This window comes from Ylistrum balloti, unplaced genomic scaffold (assembly GCF_031769215.1).
Source record: "Ylistrum balloti isolate Yb309-2 unplaced genomic scaffold, AGI_CSIRO_Ybal_v1 Utg370742, whole genome shotgun sequence".
In the NCBI taxonomy this organism is placed as follows: Eukaryota; Metazoa; Mollusca; class Bivalvia; order Pectinida; family Pectinidae; genus Ylistrum; species Ylistrum balloti.
The window spans coordinates 1,236,697-1,250,435 of record NW_026782437.1 but is presented as its reverse complement, the minus strand read 5'-3'; the positions used below and the strand labels follow the sequence as shown (position 1 = coordinate 1,250,435).

Here is a 13,739-nt window from a genome sequence, read left to right as displayed (position 1 = left end):
AGCTCAAACATTTACTTGGGTGTTTCGCTCACAATAACATCAGTTTTCATTTCAAGATTCATTTATTTGGTTTTCATTGGTATTACAATCAGGTGAAAAGCACATTTCGATACAACTTTAAAATCAGAGAAAATACAGTCAAACAATGAATTATATACTACATAATGCATTGTTTTGTTTTGTTTTGGGCCTCAATCACGGAAGCTGTGTATATTCTTAACTGTACCAATGTTTGAATGAATTAAAACGTGACATGCAAGGTGACAGGAAATCTCTGTAAATTCTACTGATCTTTCTTTTGTATACGAAAATGTAACATGACGACGACGACGACGACGATGATGATGATGATGATTATGATGACGATGATGATGATGATGATAATGATGATGATGATGATGATGATGATGATGATAATGATGATGATGATGATGATGATGATAATGATGATGATGATGATGATGATAATGATGACGATGATAATGATGATGATCTTATTGCATGATATGGATGTATCTGAGTGTGTATACGGATTTGTGTATAAAGATGTGTCTCAGTGTGTATCTTATCATATAGATATGATTACGGTAACAGTCTTGCAATAATAAATACGATAAAATGACAATGCAAATTCTCCATGACACTGCCAATCGTTTCCTATTCCCCTGAAAATAAACAGTGGTATGTGATTGTCTTTATTTGTGTAATAACACCAATATCATTTCCTCGGAAAATAGATTGACAAGGGGTTTTGAAAATGACTTTGACACAGCGCGTCATTAGAGCGTATTTCACCTTTGTTCATACGAATGTGTTCTCGATCAGTCCACAAACGTGGACTAGTTGCCCTCCCCTTCAACATCCTTTATTTTGCCCACATGGTCGTATTCTATATCAGACTCACACACAGCCTTGTTGTCAGGTCGACCGGACAACTTATCATAGTTGCCCTCCCCTTCAACATCCTTTATTTTGCCCACATGGTCGTAGTCTATATCAGACTCACACACAGCCTTGTTGTCAGGTCGACCGGACAACTTATCATAGTTGCCCTCCCCTTCAACATCCTTTATTTTGCCTACGTGGTCGTAGTCTATATCAGATTCACACACAGCCTTGTTGCTAAGTCGATCAGACAACTTGTCATAGTCATAGCTGCCCAACCCTGAGATTTCCTTCTTTACGTCATCATCCTCTAGGCTTCCAAACATTCTCGCGTGTGAGTAGCCCTTGCTGCAGTCACCATTCGGGACCTCATCTAACTTTTTGTATGTATGATCTGTAGAGATTGTCTCTTTCGTATCTTCGTCCGTATTTCTTTCTGTAAACACGGCTTGTGCGTAGTCGTGATTTATCTCAGTATCATACTCCTTTATACTATTGTAAATATTCTCCGTATGATCAACCCCCAAAGCTTCTTCCTGATTCCGTACGCGCTGCTCCGAATCATGTGTAACTGAAGGCAAGCACTCTTTAATATCACCTCGATTTTGGATTTGTGGCGGTCGCTGGGAATATAATACAAACTCATAAATTCAAAACAATGGAGGACGCAATATGGAAGAAAATAACGAAACATAATTCAGCTCTATGATCATCATTCTCAAGTCTTATCTAATTTCTTCAATGCATTCGTATACATATATCGTTTGTTCATTTTGTCTCAAAATCCTCGATCCTTAATACTTTATTATATTCAATGTGAATATGGACATTCTTAAAACAAAATAAAAGAGCAAAAGAAGACATAGATTGTAGACAAGTGTTTATATAAGATAATATGACTCTACGTTTCAATATGTGCTTCTCAATACGTTAGTACACACCTGTGAACTGGACTTTTCGAGGCGCCGTGTCCTATGGTAACATACAAATAAAAACAAAATATATCAATTTTAATTTCTGTAAAAATCTGTAGTTTTACCTGTATACTATTAAGTCGAGCATCATTGACCCAATCTATGTCTTTATATTTCCTCGCAAAAAGGAGGGTCATCACATAGTCCAGAAAATGGCACAGTAAGCAAAGAAAACTGTTCTAATCCTTATTCATTTATGAATTTATGTGACCTAATTTTTAACAAACTTTACTAAAATGGATTTTCAGGAAAAAGGAGCCAACAGATTACCGCATTTTTGTATTGTATCTAATTCTGATTAAATTGATATGCATATCATATTGCCACCACTTTAACGGAATGGAGAAAAATATTTGATGTATGCAACTATCCCGGAATTCCGTTCATATCATATTAAAACAAATTTTTTAACAAAATGATTGGTCATCAATGGATAAGATATTGTCAGTATTAAAAAATGATATATATGGTTGCATAAATAATCATTGATTTGTTTTGCATACAGAATGACTGAATAGTATTTCTATTTCATTGCCTACAGAATTGCTTACTTTCATTACATACAGAATTGCTAACATTCATTGCCTACAGAACTGCTAACATTCATTGCATACAGAACTGCTAACATTCATTGCCTACAGAACTGCTAATATTCATTGCATACAGAACTGCTAACATCCATTGCCTACAGAACTGCTAACATTCATTTCATACAGAACTGCTCACATTCATTGCCTACAGAACTGCTAACTTTCATTACATACAGAATTGCCGACATTCATTGCCTACAGAACTGCTAACATGCATTGCATACAGAACTGCTAACATTCATTGCCTACAGAACTGCTAACTTTCATTGCCTACAGAACTGCTGACTTTCATTGCCTACAGAATTGCTTGCTTTCAATGCAAACAGAACTGCTAACTTTCATTGCCTACAGAACTGCTAACATCCATTGCCTACAGAACTGCTAACTTTCATTACCTACAGAACTGCTAACTTTCATTACATACAGAATTGCTTACTTTCATTGCCTATAAAACTGCTAACTTTCATTGCCTACAGAACTGCTAACTTTCATTGCCTACAGAACTGCTGACTTTCATTGCCTACAGAATTGCTTGCTGTCAATGTAAACAGAACTGCTAGCTTTCATTACATTCAAAACTGCTAACTTTCATTACATATAGAATTGCTTACTTTCATTGCCTACAGAACTGCTAACATTCATTGCCTCAGAACTGCTAACTTTCATTACATTCAGAACTGCTAACTTTCATTACATACAGAACTGCTAACTTTCATTGCCTACAGAACTGCTAACATCCATTGCCTACAGAACTGCTAACATTCATTGCCTCACAACTGCTAACTTTCATTACATATAGAATTGCTTACTTCCATTGCCTACAAAACTGCTAACTTTCATTGCCTACAGAACTGCTAACTTTCATTACATTCAGAACTACTAACTTTCATTACATACAGAACTGCTAACTTTCATTACATACAGAACTGCTGACATTCATTGCCTACAGAATTGCTAACTTTCATTACGTTCAGAACTGCTAACTTTCATTGCCTACAGAACTGCTAACTTTCATTACATAAAGAACTGCTAACATTCATTGCCTACAGAATTGCTAACTTTCATTACATTCAGAACTACTAACTTTCATTACATACAGAACTGCTAACTTTCATTACATACAAAACTGCTGACATTCATTGCCTACAGAATTGCTAACTTTCATTACGTTCAGAACTGCTAACTTTCATTACATACAGAACTGCTAACTTTCATTACATACAGAACTGCTAACTTTCATTGCCTACAGAACTGCTAACTTTCATTACCTACAGAACTGCTAACATTCATTGCCTACAGAATTGCTAACTTTCATTACGTTCAGAACTGCTAACTTTCATTACATACAGAACTGCCCACTTTCATTGCCTACAGAATTGCTTGCTTTCAATGCAAACAGAATTGCTAACTTTCATTACGTTCAGAACTGCTAACTTTCATTACATACAGAACTGCTAACTTTCATTACATACAGAACTGCTAACTTTCATTGCCTACAGAACTGCTAACTTTCATTACCTACAGAACTGCTAACATTCATTGCCTACAGAATTGCTAACTTTCATTACGTTCAGAACTGCTAACTTTCATTACATACAGAACTGCCCACTTTCATTGCCTACAGAATTGCTTGCTTTCAATGCAAACAGAATTGCCGACTTTCATTGCCTACAGAATTGCTTACTTTCATTACATACAGAATTGCCGACTTTCATTGCCTACAGAACTGCTAACATTCATTGCATACAGAACTGCTAACATTCATTGCCTACAGAATTGCTTGCTTTCAATGCAAACAGAACTGCTAACTTTCATTGCCTACAGAACTGCTAACATCCATTGCCTACAGAACTGCTAACTTTCATTACCTACAGAACTGCTAACTTTCATTACATACAGAATTGCTTACTTTCATTGCCTATAAAACTGCTAACTTTCATTGCCTACAGAACTGCTAACTTTCATTGCCTACAGAACTGCTGACTTTCATTGCCTACAGAATTGCTTGCTGTCAATGCAAACAGAACTGCTAGCTTTCATTACATTCAGAACTGCTAACTTTCATTACATATAGAATTGCTAACATTCATTGCCTATAGAACTGCTGACTTTCATTGCCTACAGAACTGCTTGCTTTCAATGCAAACAGAACTGCTTACTTTCATTACATACAGAATTGCTTACTTTCATTGCCTACAAAACTGCTAACTTTCATTGCCTACAGAACTGCTAACTTTCATTGCCTACAGAACTGCTGACTTTCATTGCCTACAGAACTGCTTGCTTTCAATGCAAATAGAACTGCTAACTTTCATTACCTACAGAACCGCTAACTTTCATTACATATAGAATTGCCTACTTTCATTGCCTACAGAACTGTTAACTTTCATTGCCTACAGAACTGCTAACTTTCATTGCCTACAGAACTGCTAACATCCATTGCCTACAGAACTGCTAACATTCATTGCCTCAGAACTGCTAACTTTCATTACATACAGAATTGCTTACTTTCATTGCCTACAGAATTGCTAACTTTCATTACGTTCAGAACTGCTAACTTTCATTACATACAGAACTGCCCACTTTCATTGCCTACAGAATTGCTTGCTTTCAATGCAAACAGAACTGCTTACTTTCATTACATACAGAACTGCTTACTTTCATTGCCTACAGAACCGCTAACTTTCATTACATACAGAATTGCCTACTTTCATTGCCTACAGAACTGTTAACTTTCATTGCCTGCAGAACTGCTAACTTTCATTGCCTACAAAACTGCTAACTTTCATTGCCTACAGAACTGCTAACTTTCATTGCCTACAGAACTGCTGACTTTCATTGCCTACAGAATTGCTTGCTGTCAATGCAAACAGAACTGCTAGCTTTCATTACATTCAGAACTGCTAACTTTCATTACATATAGAATTGCTTACTTTCATTGCCTACAGAACTGCTAACATTCATTGCCTACAGAATTGCTAACTTTCATTACGTTCAGAACTGCTAACGTTCATTACATACAGAACTGCTAACTTTCATTACCTACAGAACTGCTGTCATCCATTGCCTGCAGAACTGCTAACATTCATTGCCTCAGAACTGCTAACTTTCATTACATTCAGAACTGCTAACTTTCATTGCCTACAGAATTGCTAACTTTCATTACATTCAGAACTGCTAACTTTCATTACATACAGAATTGCTTACTTTCATTGCCTACAAAACTGCTAACTTTCATTGCCTACAGAACTGCTAACTTTCATTGCCTACAGAACTGCTGACTTTCATTGCCTACAGAACGGCTTGCTTTCAATGCAAACAGAACTGCTAACTTTCATTACCTACAGAACCGCTAACTTTCATTACATATAGAATTGCTTACTTTCATTGCCTACAGAACTGCTAACTTTCATTGCCTAGAGAACTGCTGACTTTCATTGCCTACAGAACTGCTAACATCCATTGCCTACAGAACTGCTAACATTCATTGCCTACAGAAATGCTAACTTTCATTACATACAGAATCGCTTACTTTCATTGCCTACAGAACTGCTAACTTTCATTGCCTACAGAACTGCTAACTTTCATTAAATACAGAACTGCTAACATTTATTGCCTACAGAATTGCTAACTTTCATTACATTCAGAACTGCTAACTTTCATTACATACAGAACTGCTAACTTTCATTGCCTACAGAACTGCTAACTTTCATTGCCTACAGAACTGCTAACTTTCATTACATACAGAACTGCTAACATTCATTGCCTACAGAATTACTAACTTTCATTGCCTACAGAACTGCTAACTTTCATTACATACAGAACTGCCCACTTTCATTGCCTACAGAATTGCTTGCTGTCAATGCAAACAGAACTGCTTACTTTCATTACATACAGAACTGCTTACTTTCATTGCCTACAGAACTGCCCACTTTCATTGCCTACAGAACTGCTAACTTTCATTGCCTACAGAATTACGTTCTTTGTGCAAAAATATCCCCCTCTTATTTCATACAGAATCGCTTATCGTACCTAATACGTCGAAAAACAATCATTCCAACGAGGACAATTAATACTAGGACTGCAATCGCCGCTACCACAGCAAGGGCGATAACTGATGTGTTTTCATCTGTTTCAGGTGTAGGTTGTTGTTCATTCAAACTTATGACAAAAAGAAAAAATATATCGAATTATGAATTCTTAACACTGACGTATGTATTTCATAAAGACACTTACGCAGGGCACATTTTAAATTTGAAACTCGGAATCTAAACCGAGTATTGCATTAAATAACTGGTTTAACTCCAAAAAGAGAACACGTTTCATTTGGAAAAGGATCTTGACATTGTACAACGCCTGTAAACAGTTAAACTTACACGAATTTTTACGCTTCCCCGCAGACAGCATGAATGGAAAGGTATAAATATAATGATAATCAAAGGAGGAAAGGTTTGTTTAAATGGTGGATTAAATATAATCGTGTTTACATTCACAGTGAAGTTGTGAAACATACCTTGGTTTCGGAGATGTATTTGGACACCGCTTCGGTGAATCTAAAACCGGAACCATAACAGTCATGATATTACACAAGGATATCTAGTGACGTATTGTTTTCACTTAACAATTTCAATGACGTCGACAGAAGGAATCGAAGGAAGTGACGTAATAGAAGGATTAACAACATACACCATGATTAACTAAAAGCTCGATACTAGATAATCAAGAAACAGAGGTGGAGACTTCTTGTTTATTTAATTTCAGGTGACTTTTTCAAATAAATGAGTGTTGATATAAAATGAAGCCTTGTATTATATATAAAGAGGAAAAAAATGAAAAAAAAATCAATAAAGCCACAGTTATATTTCATCGCAATCTGTAAACAAGATGGGGTCACAAGAACTAATTATGGTATACAAAAAGAATTCACATATAACAAACACGTAATATAAATAATCTTATACTTACTCTCTCTACACTTGAACATCATTTAAATCAATCCAAGGTTCAAGCTTAAGCTAATCAAACTGTTGACTAATTCAGTAGAATGTCGGATATCAAAACCTGTAATGTTAATACCCTATATAGGTAATAATCGCAACGGGTTATTAGATCAGATTATTAGCCCCGCTTTCGATATGTCGTGTGTCGACGTCACCAATAAGACTATCTCCTCTTGGTCAATCAAAATATTATTATCCTGACTTGTCACTGTAGCTATCTCTGGTTAAGTTCCATCGCACTCCTTTATCACGAAAGAAGGTGTGCTTGTACACAAAGCACAGGGCATCAGATGTAAGTGGAGATTTGCTTACGTAAGTCTGTAGTATTCCCTTTCAAAATCGTGACAAAATGTCCATAAATAGAACAGGTGGTACCTTCTTAAGTATGTTCTCAGGCCCATTTAAGTGTATATTTATGTATTTGCACACTTCGACAAGAAACGACACAACAATGAATATGAATGAAAAAGGCCATCCTTACAGAGAGGATGACTTTGTATTTATTTATGAAATTAGAAACATATCTTACAGTTACAGAAACCATAAAATGAACAAAAAATTATTTTTTCAGTAGTTTTAAGAAAAAGCCAATGTGGGGTTAGCCTTTGTGAGGAAGACATTTTGTCATGTCTTTGTGGCGGTTTTTTTGTTAACCCCACATTGGCTTCGCAAATAAATACAAAGTCACCCTCTCTGTATGACAAGCATTTAGTTGATTTTTCAGTTTGTTTAGCGGATCGTGTCGAAGGCGTGATTTACTCTCTTTTATATCACCTAGTCAACAATGGTAGTCAAATTATACCCTACGTAACATGTTTTGAGTAAAACATCGCAGTACTATTTATGTGGGGTGTTTATACATTCTACAGGTACAATTATGATATATCGATTATTGATAATCATCAAAGGTTACACCTTATAATGACGTCACATTACAGCGAGAACTTGTCCTACAGTGTCGTAAATACTTTCTATTAAAAGCAGATTGCGATAAAACGACACATACACATAGATCTTAATACCATCAACTAAATACACAATTTAAACGTTTATTTAAATACTAAAACCTTGTAAAATCAAACCTCAATATTTTCACAAAGTTCTTCTTAAACGAAAACGTTCAAACGTATTATTTCCATTTGGGCATTTTAAGGATGTATTCCTTTGACGTGTGACCGGAAGTTGGACAGATTCTAATATAAAATGATTCCAAACATAATAACTTGGACTATTTTTATTCTTAATCACTTGGTTATCAATATTTGTACTTTTACACTTTTTTACACTTGTTATGACGTTTTGAAGAAATTTCGCTAGTGGACTACTTTTTTGACAGCGTAACAGACGGCGGGATTCGCTTGATCAATTGCAGGTTTTACTGGTTGCTATGGTACTTCTTTTGAGTATAGACTGGATAACAAGCCGCTTTGAAAATACGATAACAACCACAATCTCTACCAGAGTTGCCGTTTCTTAACCGCCACAATACACCTCTGTAAACAGCTCACAGACTACCAATAAGTTTGACGTCGAAAATACGGCGGCATCCCTTACAACACCAACGAAGGCCATAGCTGTAGACTGTTTTGTATAACAAGGACCAGCTTAAAAAACATTTGGGATTTTGAGATGTTATGTGCAACTAATATTGAAGACAAATTTCCATCACTAATGCACATACATCTATTTTCAATATAACAATAACAAAAACGAAAAAATATGAAAAACTTAACTACTAGACACAAATACGTTTTTCAAGAATCTTGAAAAGGTATTGTGTTATTGTGGTACCTCAATGCACTCGGAGAAAAATTGCGATAGGTTAGGACTATCAATCATATTATTTTGATTTCGATTTTGGGACATTTTCGGAAAAAAATACGATGTCTCTATTTAACTATCACGACAATGTAGTCCGATGTATTACCCTACCACACGACGACGTCACTAGTACGTTTATAGGAAGATTTCCACTTACAGTTGCTTGTATGTTTACTGTTCATGTGTAATTGTTTCTAGGAGACGCTCGACATGTCCGTTCGGGGCAAGTTATTTGAAACGCTGTGTCTATAAGAAAGTGACTGTTGGATTTGATTTTCAAAGCATAGACCAAGGCTATTTCTCACTAATTCTTTCCGACGCATCATCTAAGACCATTGACCAATCAACGTCGTTTTGGTCGAAAATACAAATCAAAATGGCGACCATCACATGCCTTAATTTTAACAAGCGCAGTCTAGCGAAGAAAAGTTTAAACTAAGGCTGCTTATCCCATCTACTGTGTATAACTCTGAAAAGTTTGGAAATATTTTTAACAATTCAACGTGCATGCATTATCACCACTAAACACTGATTTTAAATTCGTGAATTTCGACTTGGTGGTCCACATTTTTGGATTACTTCCAAAACTAATATTTCAACTTGGTTCTTGATCGGTGAAAAACTGGTTATTTGTGTGAAAATTGCACCAATTCAAGCACAATGATGACCCCTTTTTAAATAATGAAAATATTTAATGCGTTGTTTGTACAAAGCTGTGCGTAGGTGAAACAATGATAAATATGAAAGCATTGTATTTAATCTTATTTTGGCATTGTAATCCTGTAAACAAATATAATATCACAACTGCTAACCTTCCACCAGTAGAGTCAGAGTTCAGAGGTCAGGGTCAGAGGTGAATCATTATTGGTAAAAGACATCATTAACACAATGGTTTATACACCTGTATATGTACATTTTATGAAAAGTTTCGGGATTGTAAGCAATGAATAAAGTTATATATTTGTTTTTTTTTTTTTTGTTTTTTGTCACAAAATGCGTCACATGTAAGAAGTGCATCTATAGCAATTGTCATCGTTTCAATTATTTTTCTATGATTCATATTTAGAGAGAGAATTACTTTATCACAAAGTTCGTAGTTCCATCCGGGACTTTATTCCAAGCTGAGTTTTGTTTTTCATTTTGTTTTCTCAATTCATTATTTTCCATGGTGTTATCTATTTTTATTGAAGAGGAACCATCCGCATTGTAATGTCGAAACTTTCAGAATCATTTCCGGCACGTCACTACAAATTAGACAGAAACTGAAACACCAAGACGCCGATTTCCACAAAACACCAACAACAGAATTTAAGGCAAATCAAATGACCTTTCCCCTTTTGGAATCCCGTTCTCGTTGTTTTAGGACAGACTCTTTGTCGAATGTGACATCGCAGGTATCTACTGGTGGTAAATTTTCAAGCTCATCGTTATTACCAAGACGAACAACTTCATATTCCTCAATATCTTCGATCTCTTCATTTCCTGTCATTTCCTTGAACGGCGAATTTGCATCTTCTGATTGTGAAGCTGGCTGTACATACTGGTGATGGAATCAAATACAATATCAGTATGGTAGATACAGAGACAGAATCAGACAGAATCAGTGTGTTTTGTATATATTGTATATCATTATGGTAGATACAGACAGAATCAGGGTGGTTTGTACATATTGTATATCAATATGGAAGATAAAGAGACAGAATAATTGTTGTTTGTATATATTGTGTATCAGTATGGTAGATAAAGAGACAGAATAAGTGTTGTTTGTATATATTGTGTATCAGTATGGTAGATACAGACAGAATAAGTGTTGTTTGTATATATTGTGTATCAGTATGGTAGATAAAGAGACAGAATAAGTGTTGTTTGTATATATTGTGTATCAGTATGGTAGATAAAGAGACAGAATCAGTGTTGATTGTATATATTGTGTATCAGTATGGTAGATAAAGAGACAGAATAAGTGTTGTTTGTATATATTGTGTATCAGTATGGTAGATAAGGAGACGGAATCAGTGTTGTTTGTATATATTGTGTATCAGTATGGTAGATAAAGAGACAGAATAAGTGTTGTTTGTATATATTCAGTATATATTTTAATATCAGTATGGTAGATACAGAGAAAGAATAAGTGTGTTTTGTATATATTGTAATATCAGTATGGTAGATACAGAGACATAATCAGTGTGTTTTGTATATATTGTAATATCAGTATGGTAGATACAGAGACAGAATCAGGGTGGTTTGTATATATTGTAATATTAGTATGGTAGATACAGAGACATAATCAGTGTTTTGTATATTCCGTGATATAACGAAGGCATATAGGTTGACTTTCATAGATAACAGAATTAGGAAACGTATTCAGTGATTTACTTACATTTTCAAAAAATTCAAATGGAGGAACTTCATATTCGAGGTCATCTTGTAAAGGTTGTCTCTCTTCTAAACTGCATCGTTTACAAAGAAAACACAAGTTGATAAATCAGGCAAATGATGTCAAATCAATTAAAATCATAACACATAAAATCATTAAACAATTTAAACTCAATGAAATCAATTAATGAATCAATTAAATTATAAATAAAATAATCAATTAGATCAATCCAGAATTATGTCAATCAATCAATATGGAATACAATCGTATGACTGTATCAAATCAATCTATCGATTTGAATATGATAATACTGTCTTTTTGATAACGAGGTTACGCTTCATGTACTTTAAGATTTACCTAATCCGCTAGCAAAAGAACTATACTTGTGTATATCATATCCAAATTGCATTAACCGATCTTTATCAAATGATGTAGATTTGCAAATACATTTACTTGCAAAGCAGACAAGAACAGTAACTCTATGTGTATTACTATTACAAACTTCGTTATACATGTTGTATGGTACTACAGTACTAAGAACTGATTGTGCGAAAGACACACAAGTGAATAACACCTTTTAATGCAAAATTAGTTTGAGATAAAATAGAACCAAGCTATGAAATAAATTGCAGCATACAACTGTTTCGTAATTCTAGGGCTCATCAGTAATGCTAGGGGCCTAAAGGTTTAAACCTTGGAGGCAAACATCTGAAGTGATCATATAAAAATCTAGATGGGGAAATGCACTTGCCCCATATTTTAATAGATCCCGTAGTTTTCATGCATATAATAATTTTATATGCATATCAAATGCATGTGTACATTCTGATTTTGCCTCTCGAATAAGAATGAATGAAATCGTGGCATACAGGTTACGACTAACTTACATACCCTCGTCTGCGGTTCCTATGACGACGTACAAGTCCAATGGTGACCAGAAGGAAAACTACAACAGCAAAACCCACAACAGAGCACGGAATGTAGACTGACGATTTACCAGCAGAGCTAACTGGAGAATGTGACGTCATTTCTGGCCGGTTTGGTAGAGGTGACGTATAGTTATTGTTGACGTTTGTGGTAGGCGCCACAGTCGGCGATAAGATTATGGTTGTTGTATCGGAAGACGCTGTAGTTACTGACGTTTCCTGTGAAGTCTGTGGTGCTGACGTTGGTGTCACTGTGTGATTTGTCGCTGTAGGCGGTTTAGCAGAAGATGACATCGATGTAGATGTCGGCGATGTCTGTCTTCTAGGCTTATTCGTTGAATGCGTGGTAGGAATGGTAGGCACTGATCTTGAAGTCGGTTTGGAAGTTGTAGGAATTGTAAGCAATGGCGTTGAAGTTGGTCTGGAAGTTGTAGGAATTGTAGGCAATGACGGGGAAGTTGGTCTGGAAGTTGTAGGAATTGTAGGCAATGACGGGGAAGTTGGTCTGGAAGTTGTAGGAATTGTAGGCAATGACGGGGAAGTCGGGTGGAAAGTTGTCTTATGCGAGTATTTTGTGGTGCTACAGTTTGAAGTGCCATCATCATTGAAGGTACAGTCAAAGGAGAAACAGACGTCAGCCATGTTGGTTTGACAAAAACTGCTGCTCACTGAAGAAAAAAGACAGCAATGAAAACAGGTTATTATGACTGCTAAAAAGTTACTCTCCGTCTTTATAAATACATTCCACTCATGACACTATGAAACATGTGGATACCTGAACAATCCACGCAACATAAATCTAAAACACAAATGAAAACTTTTAGTCAATTCTGTTTTATAAATAAATGGTAATTATACATTTTAAGTGTAGAGTAGCATAGCATATTCACGAATAATATACACTCTCGCAAATTTTGTTCATTCTATCGTTTGATGATTATGAAATACTTTAAGATTGTTCATCTTAAACGTACAAACCCATTATACAGATGGTATTAGAGTTATCAAAGTATGTATGTTTTGATATCAAAATTTAAATAATAGATTAAACAGTACGGATTTTATCAACACCTCTGTAATGTAAATATTTCGTACTTACAGTATTGAAACTAAAAGCATGACAAAAGACTAACAGTGCTATGTTATAAGATTATCTTTACATAAAA

At 35.3% G+C, this 13,739-nt stretch overlaps 1 protein-coding gene across 1 annotated transcript; it reads right to left on the bottom strand.

Annotated features, from left to right (window-relative positions):
- Positions 1–839: 839 nt before the first annotated feature.
- On the bottom strand, positions 840–13,215 carry LOC132557951 (uncharacterized protein DDB_G0290587-like). The gene is made up of 4 exons (XM_060222479.1): positions 12,539–13,215; positions 11,651–11,720; positions 10,598–10,810; positions 840–1,508 (listed from the first exon to the last, which is right to left on the bottom strand). Exons 1-4 carry the CDS (start codon positions 13,213–13,215, stop codon positions 840–842), a joined length of 1,629 nt encoding a protein of 542 aa, XP_060078462.1.
- Positions 13,216–13,739: the final 524 nt, after the last annotated feature.